We start from the raw sequence: 27889 nt of genomic DNA, 5'->3' as shown, positions 1-27889 counted from the left end.
AGAGATATATATTTCTTTTATATTTACATATCATACATATTTACACTTTTTTTTTTTTTAATACTACAGTTGTAGAGGGGAAAAATCCCCACTGGATACAGATTCATTATCTGCCTTTAAATGTCCCAAGAGTATTTTTTTTCCCCTTTGAAAAAAATTTACAAGTCCTCTTCAGGTCCTTTGAAAGCTACATACAGTCCACGTTCCGTAGGACACCATCCCTAGTCAAAGCACCAAATCTAAAAAAGAAAAAAAACAGCATATTTTGAAGTGATTGACTACATTACAGACTCAATCCTCAATTCATTCTATTTTTTAAAGGGTTTTTCCTTTCCCTTGCCACATGCCAACACATGCATTTGTATCCAACTTTTGTACGTGAAAAGAAGATAGAGGATAAATACTACGCTCCAAGTATGGGACTAGGGGTGGGGAAAAAAAAAATCAGTTCAGCTTGAAGACAAACTGAGCTCTGCCAGCTTTCAGGAGATGATTTTTTTTAATATATTTTATCATCATCATGGGGAAAAAAAAAGCAAAGTCAGTCTGTATGACAACACTTTCTCAGGATTTTAAGAAATACATTGGCTTCTTTCTCTTCACTTTACTTAACCAATATGAAAACTGCAAAATCTTTCATTCAGATTGGAATCATTCCACAGTTGTTAAACATTATGTCTAAAAATGAGGAGCTAAAAGACACCACTGGCTTGCTGCACCACAGTATTGTGTTTAAATACAGAATTAATCTGTGCAACAGATTTTTTTATTAGCTAAACATAAGCAGCATGAATCAAAAATGCCAGTTAGCTGTGTTAGAATGATTTTACAGTAAAGTCTCAAAGTTTTGAGTAAGTTTTTTGGTCACACCTCAGATCAACACTTCAATAGTATGTTTACAGTTAAAGAGATTATAGAATTGTCCCTTAGATTCAGTTCTGGATATACAAAATGTACCAAAGTAAGTGCCTTCCTAGTATCATCCCAGAAAGAGAAAACAATTGCTTGCCTTTCCAAAATGTGATTGTTCTCAGCCAGTTCCTTAACAACCCCTTCCATTTCCTCCTTTAGTTTCTTCATACTATAGGAACAAGATGTGAAAGAGAGGTTACAGGTTTGTATAGGGACAGATATCTCCTATGATACAGCAACTTGTCATTACATACAACATAAGGGAGAGAAAACAAGTTTGTTATTTCCTAAAAATGACGGATGATACATCAGTGTCGTCCCCTACTCACTTGCAAATCTGCACTACTTTAGCAATATAAAGGCTTTTTTGCAATATAAAATTGCTGCTCTTGATATAGCAATCACTATGTCTACTGAGAGAGTCCAACAGAGGGCTACAAAGATGATTGTGGAGCACTGCCTTATGAGTAAAGGCTGAGAGACTTGGGGCTGTTTAGTCTGGAGAGGAGAAGACTGAGAGGGCATCTAATCAATGTATATAAATAGATGAGGGCTGGGTGTCAGGAAGGAAGGGACAGCCTCTGCTCACTTGTGCCCTGTGATAGGACAAGGGCTGATGGATGTAAACTACAGCACAGGAAGTTTCACCTCAACATGAGGAAGAACTTCTTCACTGTAAGGGTCACAGCACTGGAAGAGGCTCCCCAGAGAGGTTGTGGAGTCTCCTTCTCTGGAGACTTTCAGGACCCATCTGGATGTGTTCCTGTGTGACCTGCAACAGATTCTATGGTCCTGCTCTAGCATAGGGGTTGGACTCAAAGATCTCCAGAGGTCCCTTCCAACCCCTAACATCCTGTGATCCTGTGAACCATATGTATTTTTTTTTCATTCATCTGTATAATAGATACAGAACATTACATCAACCCAACTAAGAAATTCTCACCCAAGAGTCATTTCCACCAATGTATTTGAGCTTGGATAGACTGTATTCATCGTATGCTTCAGCCCACTGGAAGCTGCAAACATTTTCTGAGGCAAAGCATCTTGTACCTGGAATAGATAAAAAGGAATCTAAGTTACAGCCTAACAGTTACACAGAACACTTCTTAATGAACTCACATCCATTTACACAGATTTTAGGATGAAAGTGCTAATGCTACCAAAAAAACCCACAACAAACCAAAAGCAAACCTCAAAACCAATCCTATAAAAAAAAAAAGAACCAATACCCAACCCAACAACAAAAACAACAAAAAATCAGAAGCCCAAAATCAACCAACCAAACAAAACAAAGCCCAAAAGAACAAACCAAACCCACACACACACAACTAACCAAAAAACACAATAACAAAAAGGAACAAAACCCCAAAAATGCCACCACACTGCAAAATCAAGTCAAGATTCAAAAAATGGCAACACTCTCTATGCCACTCTGACATCAGCAATGAAGCTACTATAGACCAATTCCTACATCCCTGCAGCCCCATATTTTAGTAAGAATGCATTCATGTTAGACTTGCTATAAACAACACTACTGACATTAAACACTGCGGAGTTGTCTTTTACCTATAGAAATGCTTTACATAATTTTGAAGTATTCTACCTCATTTATATAATCCTGGTATTTGGATACCTCTTCTTCAATATCAAAACACTGGTTGGTAAGAGCCAGTAACTGCTTCCTTGTGTGAAGCATTTTCCTAAAAGGAAAAAAATAAAGTTTTCCTTTAAGTGCTTCTTTTATGAAAGTAGTGCAGTGAGCATTACCAGATATTAAATAATTCAATAGCTTGCCTTGACCAGTCCTCTGCCTTGTCCAGAAATGTATCATACTTGCTGACACATTCATCTTTGAATAAAGCTATGGCTTTTGTAGCGTGCAAATACAGCTTCTGCCTGCAACAGAGAAACAAGAGGAACAGTGTTTTACACTGTTTCAAAACCCTGTTCCTCTAACTTTCCAAAACCTTTAGAAGACGTATGTGGACTTACTTCATCCACCTTTATTCATGCTGTTGTAATGTGTAAGAATTCAATACACTGCATGAATTGACAGTTTATGTTTCAAAAATATTCTTTAGTAAGGAGAAAAAAAATATTCAAAGCATTTATTTGCAATTATTTGTATAGGAACATATAGTCAAAAGCCTTCTCCAAGTCAGCATTTATCTGAGCAGGTATATTTAAGGAAAAGGGATTGTAAATGGAAAGGGCAGAAATCCTTATTCCAGCATGTATGAATAATCCTTTGTGCTGAATCATACACATGCAAGAAAAAAAAAAAAAAAAAACCAGAATTTTGTGTCAGGTTTCATATTTGTTGTGTCCTACCTTCCAGTCACAGAGCATTGTCTCGGATGCCTAAAGGTAACTTACACAGTATAAGGCAACTGCATGTGAGGAACTGAACTGATCCTGAGACAAGCATAGCAGCATGAGCAAAGCAGCTGTTCACAATTGCTCAAGAATTAGCCAAGTCAGTGGAGCCTAGTGGGAGTCTAGACATCCAGGTGACATACAGACACTCATGTAGACATCTCTCCTAAGTGACAGTTTTAAACAGGTATAGAGAACTGCATTAAAACTTACTTTGCATGCTCTATTTTCTGGAAGATTAGATCATTCTAGAATTTCATTGAACTAGCCCATATTTTATTAATCTGTAGGAAATTATCTCCATCTTAAAGTCACTGTATTCTTACTGAGGGCTTTTTTGTCCCTAAAAAAAAAAGCCCCAAACACCTCACAGGAAAAAAATGTACTTCCTATATGACAGTTAAACCCAGATAATGAACAGGTAGTCCATATATACATTTAGAAGTCCTAACCATGAAGATATTCCAGTACCAGAAAGCACCTCATTATCATATGCTGGCACCCCTGTGTATTTAAGATATTTAAAGCAAGTTTTTTTTTTTTTTTTACAAAAACAATCCTAAAGAGGTTATAATTTACAATAAAAATCAACAGAAGAGGTTATTGGCAGGAGCATCTGAAAGCAATCATGGTGCTTCCCAAAGGGAACTTCAAAACTTACTTGTCAAACTTGTGAATTTGTTCTTCATTATAAGAAAGTCCTAGGATCAGAGCAGATGACAGTTTAATTTTGTTAGTTGTATTTATGTAAAACTGCAATAAGTTTACCCATTTCCTATATGGCTTTTGCATCTCATCATGATGGTAAAAGTGCTGATTTACTTTTTTTTTCTCCTCTCCAGTCTTGCAATTCAACTTTATGAGATCAGTGGCAGGGTTTCATTCACACAGACTTTAAGACAGCATCTCACTTAGAAAGACCTACAGATACAATCACTGCTGCTGACTAACTCTCCATTCCTGTCACAAATATCCTAGTAGAACAAGGACTGATCTGTCCTTTGCATTACAGTTCATGTTAAAAGTGAATTAAGTAAGTTACTTACTTCGTTCTGCTTTGTCTTTTTTGAACTGGTAATAAATATCTGTGATGGAACTTAGGAGCGCTTGCAGCCTTTCTGGACTAGAGTGACAAAAGGAAGAAAATTAGATATTTTATACATAAATTTAAGTACCTATTAATGAGTTTTATGAATTATGACTCAATATAAAATTAAATACTTATTAAAATAACTAATACAGTTACTCACTTTCTGTCTTTTGGATGCATGCCTTCCTGATTTGCCCAAGCGTCAGCCAGTAAACCACCAGGAGACAGTTTGGATTTGATATCTTGAAGACTAGTTTCTATTGTGCCCTGAGAGCTGGAGAGCTATTTAAGAGCAAGAAAGTTCCATCTTACCACTGGGTAAAGTGAAAAATTACTTGAGGTTGAAAATAGACTTGAGCACATTAATACTATAGACCCATTTGTTTTGCTGACCCTTCCTTAAAGAAACATGCCCAATTATCTGCCTAGGCTTTCCTAAAAGCAGGTAAAGTATGGGATTTATTAATCTGTAGGAAATCTTCAAAGAAAGAATCACCTTTGATGCTGGCATTTCTATTAGTTAGTATTTTTCTTCCAACAATAAGCTTCTACCTTTCATATACTTCCTATTTACTTCTACACTTACTCTTTTGTTAAGAATTTGTATGACTATTCACATAATTAGTATGTTTCCCTGCCTTCCATACAACCTTCAAAATAAAAATGCACTAATCTCCCTTTGCTTTCAGAATGAGAACTTTATACATGCTCCCAGGATACCACTATGTAAAGTTATTTTCAATTCTTCCTTACTTGTCTGGAAACATAATGCAAATTTCAAAGCAGGTCATTCTGAGGTGTGTTTGTGTATATATCATTTTAGAATGCAAATGAAGCAGTTAAAAATACTTTAAGGAAATGAGGAAAAAAAGGACTATGAGACTAAATATATTTCACGGTTATCATTTTTTACTATAAACTGTAAAAATCATTTTTTACTGAAAACAGGAATGTATTTTCAGGAACTTATTTTCATTACACTGGGCTAATAAAAGCATTTACCCTGTTTTCAGGAAGATATCCACATCTCAGTATGGACAGTGTGACAGACTTTGTCAGTCTATAAATGACTCTGAAAATTCACAAAATTTGTTGTTATTCACAAAGAAACCCTATCATTTTGAGAACGATAGAAGCTTTGTAAGATACTTACACGCAAGAGTTTTGTGTGTATCTCTGAAATTTCATCCACTTCTGATGCTTCCAAGTTGACCTGCATCAAATTCTCATATCTGACCACCAAATAAAGCAGATAAAAAAGCAATGAATACACTCAAAATATTACTTGAATCTCAAGTGTAATAGTATATGAAATATATTATTTGTCAAGCAGCATCTACAAAATGCTCACAAATTAAATGGCCAATAGTACTGTAAACATTCTGGTAATGGAAAAAAGTCTTAATTTTTTTCCCTGCATTTCAATTGTTAAAAAGAAGCTTGAAGCTTCAATTTCTGATGAATTAATTCTATTTTCATTACTTGTACTCAACAGGCAATGGAAAACTATTTCCTCTCATAAAATAATTTTTAAAACGTTACCAAACCAGTTACTTAAAGTAGTCAGTGACAACACAACAAAATAATTCTACAGTGCATCAAAGTGCTTTTCTAGGGCAACTTACTGGAATGATGGAATTACCAAAACCTTGGGCTGGTTTAGTTACCAAAATATGAAGAACCATTTCATATGGTTCCTATTGATACTTTCTATGTGACCACAGCTCAAATGCCAAATAAATCATGGAATTTTTTAGCCTGTTGAGTTTCAGACACATTTTATTTTAAAAAATACCATCAAAACCAGCCCAGCTGCTTTGCTTAAATTCAGTACCTTTGCTCAGATTCAATACCCTACCTTTTCAAATAAAAGCTTTACATTGTCATGCTTTGAAACATAGCCTTGAAAAGGGAGAACAAACAAGAGGACATGTCCTTTGCTAACGCTGTAACAGTCTTCAGAAGCCAAATAAACTGAAAATCCTGCCCCTGTGTAAGAGGCTGAAAGACCACATGCAAACACACAGAAATTTCTGTTCTTGTCTGAACTATTCCAGTTAGCAAACGTGGTAGTTTAGAGGCTAGGTGCCTTTAAGAAACCACAAAGTTGCAGACCTCCAGAAGGTCCAGAGGGTCCAGGAGGTGGACCAGGAAGTATTTTATTCCTAGAAGTCCTGCATCCCTATAAAACTGGTTGAAAAGTCAGTTTGCTTCCCTTTTCTCTCCTTCTCTCCTCCTAGGAAGGATGCACAGACTGTTATCTCTTGTGGAGAAGTGAGGCCTGGAGTTGGCCTTGGCAATGCTGCCAATTAGCCCTGGAGTTGCGTAATTGGGGCCTGAAGTTGCCAAGCTGAATTTTGTGCTATGCCACACATGGTATGAGGCTTGGTAGTGGCGGTGGGGCATGAAGCCTGGTTCACACAAAGGGAGGTTTGTGTGAAGCTTTGGCTTAATGGGGTTCTGTGTTAAGCCCAGACTATAGATCTTGTGTTGTGTATGCTTCTGTACTGTTGTATGTAGTTGTAAATAGCATTTCCATTTAAACTTTCCAATACTATCCCAATCCTTTGTGTGAGTGTTTTTCTTTTGCCCCTTTTGGAAGAGGCAAGAGAGCAATCTGTCTCACTCTAAACTAAGACAAGTGAATGTAAAGTTTTTACATTGCTTCTCTGAGATACTGCTGAACACAGCAGAATCACAAAGCAGAACCTGCAGTGGTTTCTTTGGAGCCCAACTTGGCTTTCTTCTGGGGGGACCTGACAGATTCAAAGATAAAGATCGGGAGAGAGAAAGAATGAAACCTGGAGGGAGAATTCAATGGTGCAATCCCACATCCTACAGAGAGTACTTGACTGAAAGAGGGAGGGCAGAAGAATCTGACAACTGGGAAACATTTGCTTTCTTGGAATGGAAGCCAAGATAAGTAAGCGTCTTCTGTGGACTCTGAAACTTGGAAGTCTCCTATGCTGAAAGAACACAATTCTGTAACTGCTACTTATTATAAATTTTGTCAGTTTCAAAGAAAGTGCTCTAAAAACAACAACAAAAAAAATCTTTCTACTATATAGGGGATCCATACGGGCAACAGTGAGACTCTGTGCTACAGACCTCTGCCACTTGAATTAACCAAAACAGACAAAAATAATAATCAGGCATTATAAAAAAATGCAAGAAGTAGAATTTCCTGGGCAGTTTACTTTTGGCATCTTTATGTACATGCACTGTGATCTAGTCACAGCCTAATGCAGCTTTGTTATTTGGGAGTGGTTTGGGTTTGTTTTTTTGCAGCTGCTCTGTGTTGTATTTCAACATTGAAATTCCTTCCGTGTCCAAAACGTTATGATCTTAAATCTGTGAATGGGGAAGTATTTAAAGGCATCCTTAATAAACATACAAAAGCAAACTCAGTGGCAAAAGCACTATTGAAAGGAAAGCTACTTCATTCTTCGTCCAAGCTCTATAGCTTCTAAAGTCAACAAGGTGAGGCAGAGAAGGAAGGAGAAAAAGAACACATACAATCACTACTTAAGAGTAACTTCTTGTTCCCACTAGGTTAAACAGAAAAATTAACACTGTAAGTAAAGCATATTACTAAATCTGCCTAAGTCAATGCTATCAGTAAATACATGCTCATTGATTATTTGATTTTTATATGCAAAAACCTTGTAAATAAACATAACTTAAAATACCACTGTCAATAAATATGATAATGAAAAATCAATGCATTCGGTGTAGTACTTCTACTCACATTTTCTCGGCTTTCTCAATGTTTCTGCTGCAGAAATCCAGCCTGATGACAACCTCAGTCTTTTTATGAACCATTTCATTGTAATCATCCTTGATTATTTCACTAAAAAAGTGAAGCATTAGTCTACAACAAAAGTATTAGTCTACAACAAAAGTATTCAAATGCTATCCTACCAGCATCAGAAATACAGTAATATATCTACAATGATAACTGCTGTTGAGAATTGCTTTCGGTTAGAGATGCATTAGTATAATCCTCATCTAAAGTTATCTTATCCGAGCTGCTTCATTGTACCTGCATGTTATCACCAGAGGCTAGACTTAAATTATCCACAGGAAAAAGTGAAATTGCAAATACCAAGACCTTATTGTCAGAAAAGAAATTCCTTAAAGACAGAAAGAAGGGGAAAAAATTCAGACAGCCTATTCATATTCAAGAAGTAAAGAAAGCCTCCTAAGATGTAGAGAGATCACAGTGTTATGTATCAATAATCATGACAGATCTCAACTAAAGAAGAAAAAAAGGCACAATGAAACCCAACCAGTTGCTTACATCAGCCATCGAATTCCTTTTCGCATCAGCTCCTGGTAAAGTAGCAGCAAACCGGCAACTCTACAGGCGTAGCAGACCATACCTGTTACTGCCTAGTGGAAAAAACAAACACCGTTAGCACTGATCTGGCCTTCTCTTAACAATTGCTCCAAGTCAATTAATCACAACAAAGCAACACGGATAAAGCGAAGAAAGAGTAACATGAGGAATGGTAGTTTAAAGCGCTTAACTTTGCCCCAACTTTAGTCAGGGGATAAACAAAGGCTCCTAAAGGAGAGAAAGGTAAATGTAGTATTGAGGGTTTTTTCCAGCTGTGCTGAAATATCTGTCAATCGTGAAAACAACTCTCTTATAAACAAACAGGACACCACTTACTCTCAGGATTTACTTTACATTTTTGGAAAGTCACAAGTAGTTCGGTGGTTCAGGCATGAAACACAAAGCATTAAAAGAAGCTTATTAAAAATGATGCATTTGTAAACTCTTAAGGCTCTCCTCATTCAGCTACTTGCATTAAAAAGTTTGCTGCATTACTTAGAGTTGTGAGCAAAATTTCAGAAATGATAATTCACAATGTTTTACATAACTAATATAAACTAATGGCTTTCTGTTTATTAATTTTAAAGAATGTTTTTCAAAGAGACATGTGCTTTCAGGACCACTACACCTGAATACAAGGCTCCTCCAGCCAGTGTTTTAAAGGCACGGTGTCAGTGGTGGTCACACAGGCAAAGCAGGGCAATGCATACATTCAGCAGTTGTAGAAAAATGACCATAAGAATGAAACATCTTCTATTTGTCTCCCACAGATTCTGAAAACTTGCAAGGCAGCCAACAGAAATTCCACTCTCCTGCAGAATCCTAGAGACTCCTCTCTATTGAAAGATTAAAGTTATTTCTCTTATGCTAAGTTTTGTATCATCACAGGGAACGCGATGAATCTTCTGGCTAGCCTCAGGACTCCAAAGTGGCAGGCTTCTTTTCTCCCATCACTGAATTATGTTTTGTATACCAAGTATGGCTTTAACATACTTTCAGAGTCCTTGTTAATGAATACAGTTCTGTCAATCAGAATCCTCACCAGCAATTAAAAATAGTTTCATTATCACTCTGAAAATCAAAGGGCTTCCATTTCAGCATCATTATCTGAGACAGGCATATAAATTAAAATCATAATTACTCACTTTAGCCATACTGGCATCGCCATCCAAATCGTAACGTTGATGTACTTTAGGAAGCAAAACTGAAACAAAGAAAAATAAAATAATCTGTATTTCCTTATTCTCCATAAAAGACCTTGAAGTTCAACCTGTTTCCCCTCTCCCCCCTGTAGACTGTTTCTATGTGTATCTACATGGATTTTCATCTAATCTGCCAAGCCTTTTAATATTGTGTGGTTCACATGCACACCTTCAAAACCAGCCTTTGTCTGAAATGCTTTCAAATAATTTTGTATCTTCAGCAATCTGCCCTTCATTTCCTTTTCCAGACTCACTTCTGAACATGCTGTACAGCACAGGTATCATGCAGGTCTCCACTAGCCATCTCTCTCAAATTGAGAAAGCCAACCATTTATTGCTCTTCATCATGACAGATCATTCTCACTTATCTCATGGCTGCTTAGTTTCATTGAGATACTTACGGGCAGGACTTCACCAAGCAGCTTTTACAAACCTGGAGTGTAGCCTCTCTCAGTTAAATATCCTTTGTTCTCATGCTCCCTGACTCCTTCAGAAAGCTCTGACACAACAGAAAGGCCCTGTTTATCCTTCTACAAGTAGCTCACCTTCCCACACTCTTCAGCACCTCTGTGTGAGTGCTAGCTGGCCTGAACAATCACTTTGTGGGACATACTAACAAAAGAATGATGTCTCAACTGGAGCCATGTTCTCCAGCTCATCTCTTACAGAACAGGGCTCTGGCATAGGGCCCTCTATAAGTCTCTCAATGATAAATGGAATTTCAAAAACTTATTTTTTTTTCCTATTATGACATTACCTTACCTTCTAAGCAAAGGTAAGTTGTTAAGACCTCCTTTGTTAACTGAAAGGCTAGCCACATTCATTGCAAATTAAAAAAAAAAGGCAAACCTTTAATTTCCACTTAATAATGGAAGAAAAAACCAGGCTTTTACTTAAATTCTATGATGTTCCTTTCTATTTGTTAAAAGTACCATGCTTCAAAATATTTCAGAATTCCATGTGCAGCCCAACATCTTAACACACAAATGCTCAGGTTTACAGCACTAGGAATATTAAAAGCAGCTACTGTTTCTGTAAAAATATGCTCAATGCTTAGCATTAAAAAAAAAAACCAAAAAAAAAAAAAAAAACAAAACCACAAAAACCAAACCTCGACTGCATACTTAGAACTCCAGGTATCAACAGCAAAAATTGTCAAACACTATTTCTAAGACATAAAAGACAGAGAAGTAACTAAATAACCCAAACTCTACAAAAGACAGCCACAGGAAAGTGGAAATGATCTTCACATACCTTCTTCATAGATTAACCCCACAATGTTCACAGCCTCCCTGCTCACTACAAAGATCGGATTCTCCTCAGTTGTCCTGGGGAAGTGCTGTGCCAATCTGCCAGGCTCTAGGATTAAACGACGACCTTCATATATCAGTTCTTGATTCTGAGATGGTATTTTTGTCTGCTTGTAGACCAACTCATGAAATATAGCAGCTCTAAAATACAAACAATACATTCAGCAGACTCACTACAATAGTTCAGCAATTTAGATTTTGCATTATTTCTTATCAATTAAGAAATGGTTCTACACATAAAGCACTTGACTTATAAATGGAACAAAAAGAAGCACACTGCCTAAGGCTCCAGCTTGCTCTGTTACAAAAATAAATACCATTTCCTGCAAAATATCAAACTTCCCTTTCTACCTCTGGTCTTCCACCAAACCATGTGGGTGTAAACAAATTTGTTTTGGCCTGAAGTTGGAAGTTCAGCAAAAACAGGCAACACCAGATGAGAAGGAAAGAAGCACACTTTCTTTAATTTTCTTGGGCATTCTCATTTCTTCAAAGCAGATGGATGATCTCTTACAGAATCACAGAATGTCAGAGGTTGGAAGGGACCTCCAGAGATCATCAAGTCCAACCCCCCTGCCAAAAGCAGGGTCACCCAGGGTAGTTCGCACAGCAATGTATCCAAGTGGGGTTTGAAAGTCTCCACAGACGGAGACTCCACAACCTCTCTGGACAGCCTGTTTCAGTGCTCCATCACCCTCACTGTAAAGAAGTTCCTCCTCATGTTGAGGTGAAACCTTCTATGTTTGAGTTTGTATCCACTGTTTCTTGTCTTATTACTGCACACCACTGAAAAGAGATTGGCCCCCTCCACTTGACCCCCACCCCTCAGATATTTATAGACCTTGATCAGATCCCCTCTCAGTCTTCTCTTCTCAAGACTATGTCTTCTCTCAAAGAGAAAAATCTGGTAGTTTACATATCAGCAAGCACACACTTTAAATGCAGGCTGCAAATTAACAGACAGATTATTTCCTAAGTCAGCAGTGCTAAGGAAGACCAAAGACACTTTAATGTTTTACTTCCAGTGATCAATAGATATGAAGTTATAACAAATCTCCCCCCAAAACCAACCACCAAACAGCACCTCCCATAAAGAAGAAAAATCTCAAGCACACTAAGAAGAAGAATCAATTTGCCTCCCACGAAGCATTAGTACACTGCCAGTACAACATTTTGTATAAATAATAATAAAACCAGTTAAAAATTCTAAAATGTATATAGCAGTTTGAGCTGCTTCTCTTCAAAAATAGTATTTGGGCTCTCTCAAAAATGACAGAAAAAAATGGGAAAAGACAGAACTGTAGTTACACATTTGATGGAATAACTCTATCTGCTGGCATATTAGAGAGTAACACATGCTCTGTATTATCTGTAACAAGGTAGAGAAAAGGCACTTGCTTTTGTATCAAACTGTAAACCAGACTTTACAGCTTTTAACATGAACACTTAATGACCATTGAGGGAATTCCATTTAACTCAAGATCCTAAATTGTACCAATTATAACTTCAAAACCTCTCTGAGAGTTTTATGTGTGCATTTTACATTCTTGAGGGTAAGGTAAGAAATGTGAGAGCTGAACAGTCTCTGGAAAACTACTTTGCAAATAAGTAACATGTACAAATAGGAATGAGTTTTTATCCGTGAAGGACACGGACACGTAACACATCAAGGAGAAGTCTGTGTTCTGTTCAAGATCAGTTTGACCTTCAATTATTATATTTTTGGTCAACGTGCTTCCATGACTGTGACTACACAGAGAATTACAAGCTTTCATTTCCTCAAACTTCCAAGGAAAGGTTACTGATCTGAGGTCACAGTACTATTTGCCTAAATAAGAACAAAGTAATGAAAACAGAGAGAAGACTTACGTATTATAGCTGTGAATATAAACTTTGTGCAAGGTCATCTGCTGCAGTGAAAAGATGTGGATTATTATTCGGTGCAGTATGTCACTTGTCTCTGCAAAGAACTGGTCAAATCCCCAGCATTTTTCCTGATCTGCTTCAAGAATATTTGCAAGGACAGGTGTGAGCAGTACTTGCAGACCCCTAGAGGACACCAGGAAAAGACACGACAATCTGGATCTACTTGGATCTTTTTACCTTGTAACTGACTGCAATACTTCATTTGACTTGTCTCATGACTGCAGATCTATTATCCCTTGAAGAATACTCCAGTGCCTTTTCTTTTTTCCCCTTTATGGAATGACAAAATGTTTAATGTCCATTGTTTTTTATCAATACACATAGTTCTCTCTCTTTCCTTTTTAGGCTCAGATATCAAATGCTTTTCCTGTTGTATTTCACAAATTCCATGGACACTAGAAAACCTGCATGCAATTTAAGCAGTCTACACTGTAGAGCTAAGGCCACCTACTACTTTTACCCAGCTCACCCCACATACTAACCATCATTTATCACTTTGAAGGAAGCTACTGTCACGTATGGTTTGCTAGCTAAGCTGCTGTGTGAGCATACTATGTTGCTTTCAATCAAAATCAGATGGGTTAGCAGAGACTCACTATTTAAATTGCTGACACTAACAGAATTCATCCTGACTGAGATGGGGCTAAGTAAGTACTCCATGAACGCAGCTCAACTAATGCAACGAAAAACGTGCAACTATTGCCTTGCAATCATTACTACTCTAGGGGAAAGGCCAGCTTAAATTTCTTGTATTTCAACTTTGAGAATCTGAATTGCAGAGGACTTTGTGGATCCTACTCCCATGTTAGCACGAACAACTTCTTAAAAGTTTTAACATTATGTACATGGCATCCGGCAGTAGAACTGGTAACATTCTGAAGCAAGCTCCAGTGGCTTACAAGCACAATGATGGCCCTATTAGAGGTCAGTGCATGCTGTGCTCAAACTCACTTTAGTAGTAAATTAGTGAGAGTAAGTACTGCTTAAATGCTACTTGAAAATATTACAGTAAACAGATGTTTAATGAAAAAATCTGCTTCATTATTTCAAGCCTTTACATGGAATAAGCAGAGGTAACAACTGAGAAAAAGAAAAAAATACTGCAGTTTCTGCACACCATAAAGTAATGGATTTACATAAATCAGACTTTTGCTTTACAACCTTTATGGATCTATTTATCTGGCTTTCAAAAAAGTTTGTTTCTTCACAGAATCAATTTCTTTCTCCCTTTACCTGAAAGTGCAGTAACTTTAAAGTGCTGAAGAAGTCTCAGGAATACAGATAGGTAAATGGGTTATGGGAGGTGTTTTTAAGATCATATGGAGGTTAGATCTTCCATGGCTCTTCCTATTGAGTATTATGACACAAGAAGCAAAAATATGATGATAAAACAAAAAGTAAAAGATACTATGAGAATATGTTTAAACATGCTAATATGAATTTTTTTCTGGCTAAAATGCAAGTCTGAACTATCTTTTTTTACCATTTTCTTCCCATTGCCTAATCTTTATAATGTCTAAAATCACATTCTTGCAAGAAAGGGGGGCCATCAATTTAAAGTTTATTAAATCTTCCTACTCTTTCCTGAGGTTGGAGAAAACAAAGTAACAATCTTTATTCTGCTCATACCACTCCAGATTCTCAGGTGCTTATTTGTAAATTAGCAATCATAAAACTATTTGCACAGGTGGGAATTAAAAGCACAGGATAAACTAATAGCAGACGGTACCAATCTGCTGAAGAGTTCAAGGAAACAGCTGCAACAGTCAGATTTCTGTTCCAAAGACCCAATCCTGAAAGAATAACTAGAAAAGCCCAATCAAGTAGTATCAAAACATTTTGTGAGAAGTTCAAACTTACTTTGAAAGACTACAAGAAACAGGCATCTCCCAGCTCCATTCAATTGGTCCGTTTTCTGCTTTCTGTATTCCAGAAATAGCACCAGAAGGCTTTCCAGTGATTATTTTATACCTGTGATACATTATGAAAATAGTAACTCTTACACATACATAGGTCTAGTAACCCCCCTCAAAGGGGTATCAATAACATAAATCTAAACAACAAACTGGCCTAAAGTTGTAGGCCTAATTATTTGTAATAATTAGGAAGCTTCACTTAGAAGCTGACAGTGACTAAAATAGTGAACAATGAAAAGGAAAAATTTTAGGCTTAGCTGGAGAAGCAACTTTATCTATCTCATGCCTGGGAAGAAAATAGGAGAGATTTCAGCCATCACTGAGGTAATTTTTTTCCACAAGCATTGATTAATCAAAGTCAGATTTTCAAGGCAGTTCAATTTCACAGTGTCACAGTATATCAGAGGTTGGAAGGGACCTCAAGAGATCATCAGTTCCAACCCCCATGCTAGAGGTATTTACATGATTAACTTCTAGCAAGTTGTGTGGCAAGAGATGGCAAACAGCCACCAAAAAGTCACTTGGGGATAAGGAAGGAACAGGAGGTGAGCTTTGAAAAATCACTTCGACCTGGAAACACCGCAATTTGGATGATATTTGGCATTGTTTAACTTTGCACTGAAGAGGCTGATGTTTCTCAAATTTCTCATGAAACGAACCAGGATCAATAGGCTTTTTGCAACAGAAAACTTCAGTTGTGCTTTCTCTTTTTGGGGGATGAGGTATGTAGAAAGCATATGTTCTTTGCTCATCTCTCAAGCAAACACAACTGCCCGCACAGCATGGGCGGTTCCTCAAAATAAGAAAATGGGAGTCATATTTGTAAGGAGTACCAGAACGAGAGACATTATTGTACTACTAGAGTTTCCAAGTACTACTTTGCTTTATTTTAAATGCAACACATAGGAAAAAAAATATAGAACTAGGCCAAAATGAAACAGGAATCAATTCCAACCAGCACCTCACAGACACGAACTTCTGTTTCCCATTCAGCAGCTACCCCTGCTATCTTCTGCCATAGTCCACAACTATGCTACTCAAAAAATTCTATGCCACTACTGCGCTCATGAGTAGTGCACACATTTCAAGACTGTCTGGAAAGACAATAATTGAAAGGATAACAAAAATTTACAGCACTGAAAAGCCATTTCACAATACCATAATTTTACCTGAATGCCCAAGCTATGTATACCACGTTGCAACAGACCAGCCCAGTGCCAAGGTGAAGATGAGTAGAAAAATATTGGTATTTTGGGGAAGCTCTGATGCTTAATTCAGGTCTTTAGGTGCCACGCAGTAAGATCCTTGATAAAGCAGAATGCTTGCACTGGTTCTGGCTGGGACAGAATTAATTTCACACTAGCTCATATGGTGCTGTGTTTTGGATTTGTGACCAAAAGACTGTTCATAACAGGGATGTTTTAGCCATTGTTCACACTATGCTTATACAACACCAAGGCCTTTTCCTGCTTCTCACACTACCCTGACAGTGAGTAAACTGGGGGCAGGCAAGAAGTTGGAAGGTGAAACAGCCAGGACAGCTGACCCCAAGGGATATTCCATACCATATGACACCATGCTCAGTAATAAAAGCTGCACGGGGTGGGGAATTTCCCAGGGTGGCAGCTGGCCAAGAACTGACAGGGTGGGGGTTTTTTTGTTGGTTTGGTTTTTGTTTCGGTTTGTTTGTTTTTAAAAATGTATTAAACTGCCTTTATCTCAAGCCTAAAGTTTTTGCACTTTTACCCTTCCAATTCTCACCACTGCGGGTGAGAGAGCAAGCAGCTGTGTGGTGCTCAGCTGAGGTTAAACCACAACAAAGTTAAATAAAATTAAATATTTTTTCTATTATAATGTTTACTCTATGTGTAGGACAAAAAGCATTTAAAGGATTGACTTAATTTACAAACAGATAAAATTCTCCTTCAAAATTACCTACATGACTTCCTTGTTTCTACGAGGTCCTTCAAAAGGTCGAAAAGGCAAACTCCCTGTTGCAGCATGGTAAAAGGTCACCCCTATGCTCCACAGATCAACTGTTGCTCCATACTTTTTCTGATGCTCTTTCCTCAAAACTGCTCGTTCATACATATCAGGATGCTAATCAGAAGCAAACAGGGAAAAAAAGAAGTTAGATCACTTTATGAAAAACATAAACCATAAACTTTTGTTTCACAGGAAGGTAACTTGAATTATAAGCTTTCATCTCTTTACTCAATAAGTAAAGTTAGCTTGTATCACAGAATTTGCTTCAGATATTCTGACAGAGTATCCAAAGCATTCCTAGGTAGCAGAGCCACTTCTGTTAAAAAGTGTGCAAAACGTATTTTAGAATTTAGCTAAAGACTGACTGTTAGAATAAAACATCACTAGAAAGTCAGTATTCCTCTGTATGATTTTGAAACAACACAAACCAAACTGGAAAAAGACCCATAGCAGAAGAGTGTACCAGTTACCATACTGCATGTGCGAAAAACATGGTAGGAAGAAATTATGCCTAAGATGCTTTTGTAGTCATCACAGAATCACAGAATGTTATGAGTTGGAAGGGAACTCCACAGATCACCGCATTCAACAACCCTCCTGCGTCGTTTTGGTTAACTAAGATGTCAATGAATTCTTAGCTACATCTAACATCATAGCTAAAACACAAACTCAGCAATACCTAGAGATAAAAAGGCAATGACATTCGTAACTAAAATACTGTTGTTCTTTCTTTCACAAAAAGCAAGAGTGGAATTTAGACTTGGAAATGAATATTTCAAGACTACTGTGCTCAGATCAGCAGAACTGGCATGATTCAAGGTGAAAAAGGTGTAAAGTTATAAAATCAGTTATAATACAAAGGTTTAAATACCAATTCCCAACAGTCTGATCTTCACCTATGCAACTCTCATCACAAAGGGCCCTGGGCTTCAAACAGTTCTTCAATAGAAAGTGAAATCATATAGGCTTACTAAATACTCTTCTGTGCCATAGAGAGAAACAAATTGTTCATCATCTTCCAGCTCTCTTGCAGCACCAAAGTCTGTGAGTTTGTAAACAGACTGACCATCTTCACCTATAACACGCATTATGTTGCCTGGTTTGATGTCACGGTGCACTATGCCATTCTCCCGGAGATGATTCATCCCAGCCACTTCAATAAAAACAATCAAACACTGAATTTAGGTATACATCTTGACACAGACCATAGAAGCATTGAATTGTAACTGAGGCTAGGAAGACATATGTGTTTACTTTCTCACTGGCAAATAGGGATGAGAAGGAATACTCAATTAGCAAAAAGACCAGGATCAAAGAATATTCTAAGCATTTTTGCCTTTTGTTTGTTTGTTTCAACCAGCTTAATTACAGTATTTCTTGCTCTCAGCAATTTCTTTCCCCTAAAATAAAGGAGGAAAATTTTATAGTAAGCAGAAACAGGTATATGTCATTATTTTTCTTATTTAGTTTTCTGAAATTAATTATCACTAGTAAGCAGTCCAACACGTGACAAATATTCTTTAAACAAACAAAGAATTACAGCCATTACTTAAACAGAAATGGCTTCCTAATGCAGCTATCTAGGCCAATATTGACATTAAAAAAAAGGGGGGAATTCACATGACCATATTAATTTGCTCAATAAGCTGATGGTCATTCAAACTCCTCATCTCTTACTGTTTCAAGACAAACTAAACAAGCATTTGTGTCAGTCAACAAATGAGACCACAGAACAAAGTCCACATACCCACATCTCTCAACACAATTAAGAACTCAGACTCTGGTAAACCAAAGGCATTAGATGGCTCCTCCAGAACTGTATATAAACTCCCACATGGACAAAATTCCATAACTAGTACTTTGTGTCTAGTTGTGGTCTAGAAAAAAAAAAAAAAGAAAAAAGGTTAAGTCCTGACTATTGTGGAAACAATGTCAGAAATTGTATGTAACTACAGGATCTCGCTTTAAAACAAAAGAGAAATAAAATCTGTAGCTAGGTTATAAATCCCATTATTCTGGTGATCATCTTCAGAAGTACAGCTGACAATTTATAATGCTTCACATATTCTGATTTGGAAATGGTGGGGAAAATTAAGAAAGCCTCAAGCTCTAGGCACTTAGATGGCTGAGAGCAGTACTGATAGGCAGACAGCACAGAAGAGCAGAGAGCAGCAACTGTCCTTTCTTCTTTACTCATCTCAGCCTCTGGGTCATTCCAGCTGATTAGTCTCAGCATAATTACTGCAATTCATACTAACATAAAGTTCTACATGTCCTATGTCATTATTTTAGTCAGTGGCAGTGAAAAAGCATAAAAATGTCAGGATTATTGAAACACCTCCGACCACCAATATGTATTAAATATTCATACACTTAGATATCTTAAAAATCCTAATTCAAGATAAAAGCTTGGGACTGAAGAATCATTACCTGTGCCTGAACACTGACAGCAAGCATATTCTTTCAACAATAACAAAGAGAACAAAAAAAATGGTCTTGGTTTGGTCAGAATATTTATAACATCATATAACTAAGTTAACATTCTTTAAAACTTTAGTTAAAATTGAGTTTAAAAAAATAGTTAAGGATAAAGCAAAAAAAGACAGTATGGTTACTACCATGCGTATCAGATCACAACTATGATTCATTACCTCTTCTTCAATGGCAAACAATTTGACAATGTTCTTATGATTTAGTTTCTTCAGTACTTCAAACTCTCGCATCTGAACATCCACAGGACGAAGGAAACTTATACTGTTAAATACTTTGACAGCATATAAATCCCCAGTTTTCTGTTCAAAAGAAAACAACTAATCAAACAGAAGCATAAGACTGTAAATGTACACACACCTATTATCCAAGCATTCTGAGATCTTCTGTTGTGGATACAAGCATACTCAGATTCAAAATAGTTCAAAACAGTATTTTGTGTAAAGGTGGACACTTAGATTCTACTAAAACAAAAATTATGTATACATTGGTTTAGTTTAATATTGGCTAGAAGCAAACAAAGTAGCAGAATGGAAACTCAACATCAGACAAAAAAAATCTAAGTATGTTTAAAAAAGAATAGAGTAAGAAAGGCAACACATTTAAGAATGACCCAAAAACTTATCTGGAAAGTAATTTTTCATCAAGAGATAAGCCACTTGCACAAATCAGTACGAGACACGCACATGCACATACTCCAGCTGAGAACCTTGGCTTGCTTCAGTTAAGAGGCAGCTTTTAGGAGCCCAATGTTGCTTTTCCTTTATTGTCCTTTTTATATTAATATAGCAGTATTTTGTTGGTTTTTTTTCTGAAAGAAGGCAGCGTGGAGCAGCATATACCACTTGTGCAAAGTCCTGAAGCAATTCAAACCCACACAGTAAGGAACAGCACAGTCATGAGCTTCATCAGAGAGTTAAGCTCTCCAAGCGGAACTAAGCCCCAACACGCTCAGTTGAAAGCGCAACTCCTGTCCCTCTTAGGGTGAGGTACCTTCCTGTGCCCACTGTAAGAATAAGCTTAGAGAAGCAGTCTTCTGTACAACATATTCTAAGGACAAAGCCTTTCTGTGCTTAGGCTAGGTGTGTTGTACAGCACTTGTACATGCACTATTGGTGCCCAGGTAAAAGTTGTCACGCCATGAGCTCAGACTACTGAGGCTAATGAGAGGCGCTACCACAAAACCCTAATCTTTAGAAGGGAATCGTTCTATGTTGAAATTCACTTATCCAGGAAAGCATATTAACTGCTAAATTAATGCTTAGTGTTGTTTCATGGTTAAATGTGGAACACAGAAAACACTGCAGATTATATATATCTTCATACTGATTTCACACAGACTGTCATTACATTACAAGGGAACATTACTTTCACAACCAGGCTATTTGTTTGGCTTTGTGAGACATACTGTGAGGAAGAGAACGACCTACACAAGAAACACCATTTTAGCTCCTCACTCAGGTTGTAACATACACAAACTGCTCAAAGATGGATTATTTTGTACTGGTTACTCAAGGCATGTCAGCAAAAAGATGGTGTTGTAGACAAGCATTGACTTACAGACAACCAACCACTTCATCCAACACAATATGTCAAGAATATTTCACTTATGGTGAAATATCATAAAAACCACCCCAAAAAAGAAGTTTTAAAAGAACAGGGAAAAACTAATAAAAGAGAATTTAACAAAGAAAAAGAACATATCATGTAGTAAAAACTGGGTTTTTTTTCTATTTAAATTCTTAAGCAAAGAGTATTTTTTTTTCATGAAATGAAGGAATGAACAATAAGTTAATGTTTTATAAGGACAAATAATACAATATTAAAAACAAATACTCAGAAATAACTGTACAGAATTCCAATTCAATGGATGAATGTTAAAAATTGAAAACTAAGTATGAAGAGTTACAAAGATATATTTGCTCTAGGCTTAAATCTTGATTTTTTTTTCTTCCATTTCATAACACTACTCACATATGAATAGATTTCAGTTTTACATGTTACTCAGATTGGTTAATTCCTCACAAACCTTATGTCGTCCTCGGAAAACATTTGCAGTAGCTCCCTGTCCTAGAATGTCTGACAATAACCAGAGGTAATTTGAAGTGCTCTGCATCTTTGCTCTTTGATTGGACAGTTTTCTTTTTCACCTTAAAAACAAAAGGTTAAATATGTTGAATTTAGCAAAAGACACAATTACTTTTATTAGAAAGTCAAAAACCCCAACCGACCACAACTTCAAATGCATATAGAAATAATTAGAACCATCAAGTAGAGGAGGAAGAAGTGAAACAAAGAAACAAAATCAAGCTCAACAAATCTAATACTACAGACATCTCTCTGTGCACAAAACCCCCCTACTTTTACATGAGCTAGATAAAAGTCACAATTAACACAAACATTTTCAGCTACCTGCTAGAACCACCAAATACTACTGGAAGAAATTAAGGGATGTTTCTCTTATTTCTAAAATTTCACATCTGGAACATCACATCCTTTCAAGACAGACAGCCTGGCTGTCTGAAATGTAAGCTGTTCGATTTTCCTCCTTGCCCAACTAGCAGGAACTGTAGGTGAGTAACTTCACCTTTTTGCTTTAATTAAAGCACTGATTTTGCCATTAAATCTAGCAAAAGGCTCCAAGATCAAAGAGGCTCCTGGATCTAGATCCTGGATCTAGCCTCCTGGAGGCTCCTGGATCTTAAGAAAAAAATGGCCACTGAAGCAGGGAAAGGTCCTTCAGCGGCAGCCTTTTCTCTGACAGCCTGGGAGGGGACCCTACATCTGCCTGTGTTAATTTACAGGAAGCTCACTGATACTGAAAAGAATCAAAATATGCTTTTCCTGTAACTAGTAGAAGAAGATGTATGACAGAATTTCCTGTGCATGCTTATTACAAGAAGGTTGCTGGTACTTTTTCAGAGCTCCCTGGTGCACAAGATGACACCACCAGAGGCCTCACAGTGTGCACTTTGGGAGAGCAAGAAAGCTGCACATCAGCCACTGCAACACTGTTCTCCCATCCCATTCCAGCAACAAACTGAAGCACTTGCTTTTGCACCCATGACTGTACCCATGCCACACTGCCAAGAGACAGAAACTTTTTCTTGACTTTGAACGCAGTTCTCTCTGCATAGCAACTGTGAATTTAGCTCTTAACTCGTGTAAGATGTGGAGTTCCTTGCAAAGCTGTCCCAAAACACTCAGGCAATGACATGTAGCATACAGAACGCAATGACACAACGCAAAGACCTGACAGTAAACTAATTCATAGTCATGCAACAAGACCATTTTTAAAATCTAAGTAAATTTCTTAATGCCTAGAGAAAGAAAGAAAGGTTTTCTCTCAAATGAGCCAAACCCCTCAATACCACACACCAAACCATTATAATTTTCAGTTAACTGTGTCCAGACAATTTGCAATAGTAGATAACTTCTCCCAGCTGACAATTATCATAGAATCATAGAATTGTTAGGGTTGTAAGGGACCTCAAGGATCATCCAGTTCCAAACCCCCTGCCATGGGCAGGCACAGCTCACACTAGATCAGGTTGCCCAGAGCCATATCCAGCCTTGGCCTTAAAAACCTCCAGGGATGAGGCTTCTGCCACCTCCCTGGGCAACCTGTTCCAGCGTCTCACCACCCTCATGACAGATGCCAAATAGCTACCTATGCCATGTAGTCACAGAAGGTAACGAAGAGGTATGCAAAGAAATAATGTATAGCCCATTCTGTACATCATCTATAAAATCTCCAAGTTAAACAATTCCTCATAAATAAAGCCCTGCTTATAACAAGCCAGCGGGCATGTTACCAGTAAACATGCATTTTGTCATTTATTTCAAATTAATATTCATGAGACTCATACCAAGATGCAGAAACCTAACAAATCCTTTCTAAGCTGACAGAAAGTGTGCAGAAGTATCAAGCAAACATGAGGTTTCTTCACTGATGTCTCTTCAAATATTTAAAAATACAGTAGCCTATTACAGACTGAACTACATTGCCCAAAGTGATAAAGATGAGGCAGAAGATGCATGAGATCAGCTCTCTTCTTTTACCTTCTTATTTTCTAATTAAATTTTCATGAAGGTTAATGGGTGAAAACAAAACAAAAGGAAAAGTCTGCCACAGATGAGCTTAAATATTATTCAATAGATTAAAAAAAAATTCCCAGCAAGTCACTAATGCATTCTCAAAGTTTAGGTTTTTTCACTCATAAAACTATAGATATGATTATGCCAGCATTAATCCCAGGATATGTATCCAGTGCCAAACCAAAGTCAGTATTGCAATATTGTATCTTTTTGTCAAAACATTATTTTTGTAGTAACAAAGTCTACACTCCTTTTCAGAGTCTTCACTTTTAAGGCTCATCCAGCTTTAATCTTCAAATTATAATATTTTGATTCAATAACTTAAGTAACATGTTAGACCTCCTTTATTACCTTTCCTTTCTTAGACTGATTTGGAACTAATCTTTGCTATACACTCATCACATCAAGTTTTCTTCCCATATCTTCCATTATCTTCCTAAATCAACTAACATTTAACATTAAAAAAAACAAACTGAAATGTATCCCTAACTGCACAATTTGTCCTGTCACCAGAGTTAATGCTGAACTTTCTCCTTCATCTCACTTCTGGCCATCAAGTCTGACAATAGAGAAGTCATAAGTTCCTTATACATATCTAAGGGTGTCCCTCCTACCGGCAGTTAGATTTATTGTCCCCATGACTCAACAGTATTTCTGGGGTTTGGAGGCTGCTTTTGTTTTGTTCTGTTTGTTTGTTTTAAATATTTTTTCTGCTTCTGGTGATACTTCTACTTATTTGTCAGCAGTGGGTACCGCACTAGAAAAAGACTGCACTGATAATGTGGTTTTTGTTTTTTTTAAACTCTCAGTGCTTTGCAGCAGGAGCACTGACTGCTTCCAATTCACAGGAAGAAGTTTGCTGTTATCTCAGGCACTCAGGTAAGCTCACAAAGTAGGTGCTTCCCCCGATAACAGCTGCAACTGGAAAGTTCACCAGTCAAGTAGGGGCAGACAATGAAAACGTGAATGCTCTATCTATAGGCAAGATCCTATACTCCACCAAAGCCAACAGACAAGATGATGATGTTCTGAATAAATGTTATGTTAGCACCACACAGGTAAATAAGTTTTATACTTTCCTATATGTTCTCTCTCAATGCTTAGAGAAGAAGTTTCTCCCCCTGAAGTTCCTGCTTCTTACCCCTGATTTCTTCACCTAACCTCTTTCTGGGAGTTTTCATTCCAGCAGCTATCTGAATTACCGAAATACCCTCCCTCAGGCCACAAGGTGCTGCCTGAACCCTTAAGAAGCACCAGACACTCTCTAAGGCCCGCAAAATAAACGTCAAGCCTGGCTCCAGTGCTACTCATCAGCATTGCTCTCAGCGTTTCCAGTCTATAATGGGGGAGAGGACCTGGCATCTGCCAGGGATGGCAGCTCCTGGAAAGCCATAGAGGGCCAAAGGCTCACCTCAGCCACCCAGTCACCCTACACTCAGGAACGTGGGGCATTGAGGGCATAGTACCGGAGCTCATCTCCACAACAGAACATCCTTCCTGAGACCCAAGTTTAATAACTTCTACAACCGCAAAGGCGATAACGCTACCTGAGGAAAGCTTTATACGAACCACTGGCAAACACAGGGTTTGCTTGGCGGGTTTTTTTCTTTCCAATTACAAAAGTAATTTTGACGGGCCGCATCAACTGCGACCTGCCGACATTCAGAGGGCAGAAGTTATCGATAGCGGGGCAAGGGACGAGCCCCGGACAGCCATGTCGCCGAGGCCGCAGGTCGGCCACCGCCTCGCTCTTCCCGGGCGGGGGCCGCTCCGCGGGGCGACCTGCGCAGCCGGGCCCACTGCTGCCTCAGGGGCACTACGGCGGCGACGACCCTTCTCAGGAGTCTGTAGCTGCCGGAAAGGCCCCGCCACCGCCCCGGGAAACCGAAACAACCTCTCCCCAGCGGTGGTGCGTATGGAACTGCCACCCCTAGCTGCGACCGCCGCAGCTTCCTACAAGCCGCCGCCCACCTCAGCTCCACACGGGCGCCCCCCACCCTGCCCTGCCCACCGGCCCCAGCCCCACGCACCGAGCCGCCTCTCGCCCTGCCTGCCCAGCGCCCCAGCAGCTTCCGGCTTCCTGCAGCGGCGCTGGGGAGGCGGGGCGGCAGAAGCACCGCCTCGGCTGTCGGCAGCTCCCGGTCGATTCCAGCCGTTCTCCACCCAGAGGTGGCCGGCGTGGTGGAGGTGCGGGGTGATGGGGGGTCGGATGCCAGGGGCCCGCTGAGGGGAGCGGGTGCCGCCGCCGTCCGCTCTGTGAGGGGGTGAAGGAGCGGTAGCGGCTCCTGAGGCGAGGGAACCGTGAAACAGAGAGCCACCTGGGAAACGTCGAAAGTGGAAATAGTATGTTCCCCAAAAAAATGGTCGCTCTGGCTATTTTAGCTAGCAAGATGTCCACAGCGAGCTCACGCCGGTTCCGGCGAGGATTTCTGTGGTGTTTTGTTTTTTGGCTTTTTTTTGATGCGTAACCACAGCGGTGGGGTCCTTCCACATTCCCCTCCCGGGGCAGGGCTGCCGGTCTTCGCCCGGTAACCATTAACGCTTACCCTTAGCTGTGCGACCCCCACCTCTATTTCTTTTTCAAGAACATTCAGGATGTTTCCCCACTCCCTGAATTTTCTCTCCGTTTCGCCCTTTTAAAACCCGATGAAGTAATGGCATTTTTCTTGCTTTGAAATATGTAATCGTACATGATGATCTTTTTTTATGGCTGTCCAGTAGTGTTGCAGTTCCAATAAATGGCCTGTATAGCTTACATATGGAATAATATTGGTAACTTAATAGTTTATGCATAATGTAACTTAAAACTATAGGGTCGAAATAATAAAAACAAATGTTTGGTCGGTTTTTTTCTTTTCCTTCCCCAAGATTATTTGTTTGGGGTTTTTTGTTTTGTTTTGGTTTTGTTATCCTCTGCATTTCCTGTTTGGAATTAACAGCTTCTCAAATCTTAAATCACTGACATATAAAACCTTACAGGCTTTATTATTATCTTTCTTAAGCAGAAGTCCAAACTTTGGTTGCTCTCTTGTTAAAGGCTACCAAGCTTCTTCCAAAATTCTGCTTTACATATTTATGCTATTTATAAAAGCCTAATATTTGCTGGCATCTGAACTTTATTTAGTAGTACTTCTGCATTATGAAGGGAATAGCTCTCTGCCATATTTGTGTTCTGCCCTTGAACCTTTAAAATGCTGCAGTGCTTCTCCTTTTCTGCCACTCTATCCTCTGTACCTAGCTTTGCAAACTACTTTTTTCATCAGGCGGATGATACAGCAGATCATCCATATGGATTTTAGCAAAATCCCTCTCAAAATCAGGAAAACGCCCGTGAACTTTTCTCTGTATCTTGATTCATTAAAAACATTGAATGGCTTGGGTTGGAAGGGACCTTGGAGATCTACTCCAACCTCCATGCCATGGGCAGGGATGTTTCTCCACTACACGCAGCTGCTCAAGACCTCATCCAACCTAGCCTTGAACACCCCCAGGGAGGAGACATCCACAACCTCCCTGGGTAACCTACTCTAGAGTCTCACCACCCCTGTACTAAAGAACGTGTACTTGCATCTACCTCTAATTAAATTCAAGCTGTCAGTTCCCTGTGTTGATGCTTTTTGGAAGTGGCCATTTTAAATCTCAGTCACATTCAGGCCAGATGGTCTCTGCTTCAACCACCTGCTTAAAGTAGGGCCAGTGCTGACCTCAGACGAGGACTTTGTTCTCTTAAGACCTGGAGTATCTCAGCTTCAATGTCACCCTGCCTTTGGGTCTGGTTGTTGACCTCAGCCAGAGCAGGTACCAGTCCATGTGCTTTCCCCAGGTCTCAAATCAATGACTGTGATTCATATGGTTCACATTATTCAAATGGTCCATTTTGGGGGGGGGGAAGAGGGAGGAACATATTCACTGATCCTTGTGAGAGGAGGATCTACTCTAACCTTTAAATGGTTCACAGTATGAATCACAGGAAAATGTTACATTGACTGTAAGAAAAATAGGCACCAAAATGGAAAGTGGTGTTACAGTTTCACTCTAGAAATGTCTGCTTTGCTGTAGCTTCTAAAGATTCAACTAAAATGATTCGAAGACACTTAAAATTTCACTGGATAAAAATTTATTTATTTATAAAAAAAAAAAAAGGTAGAACCAGATGCTACTTTTCAATGAAATCATTTATTAAACCAATCTGTTTTATAGGAGGTAAATATACTTTTTTATCATTAAGACAACTTCAATGAAAT

The 27889-nt window shown here is 38.5% G+C and overlaps 1 protein-coding gene across 1 annotated transcript; it reads right to left on the bottom strand.

The window, feature by feature from the left end:
* Positions 1-151: 151 nt before the first annotated feature.
* On the bottom strand, positions 152-21669 carry TBK1 (TANK binding kinase 1). Its single transcript, XM_054399548.1, has 20 exons — positions 21577-21669; positions 19709-19849; positions 18805-18934; positions 18029-18210; positions 17011-17171; positions 15016-15126; positions 13099-13278; positions 11174-11370; positions 9863-9921; positions 8679-8770; positions 8127-8228; positions 5532-5610; positions 4539-4660; positions 4335-4411; positions 3950-3989; positions 2707-2808; positions 2516-2612; positions 1856-1962; positions 1010-1081; positions 152-239 (listed from the first exon to the last, which is right to left on the bottom strand). Exons 1-20 carry the CDS (start codon positions 21661-21663, stop codon positions 188-190), a joined length of 2190 nt encoding a protein of 729 aa, XP_054255523.1. The 5' UTR covers positions 21664-21669; the 3' UTR covers positions 152-187.
* Between the last annotated feature and the right edge of the window lie 6220 nt (positions 21670-27889).

This window comes from Indicator indicator, chromosome 3, assembly GCF_027791375.1.
Source record: "Indicator indicator isolate 239-I01 chromosome 3, UM_Iind_1.1, whole genome shotgun sequence".
Lineage (NCBI taxonomy): Eukaryota > Metazoa > Chordata > Aves > Piciformes > Indicatoridae > Indicator > Indicator indicator.
Note: the sequence above shows the minus strand (reverse complement) of the source record. Positions and strands in the feature narration are given on the sequence as shown.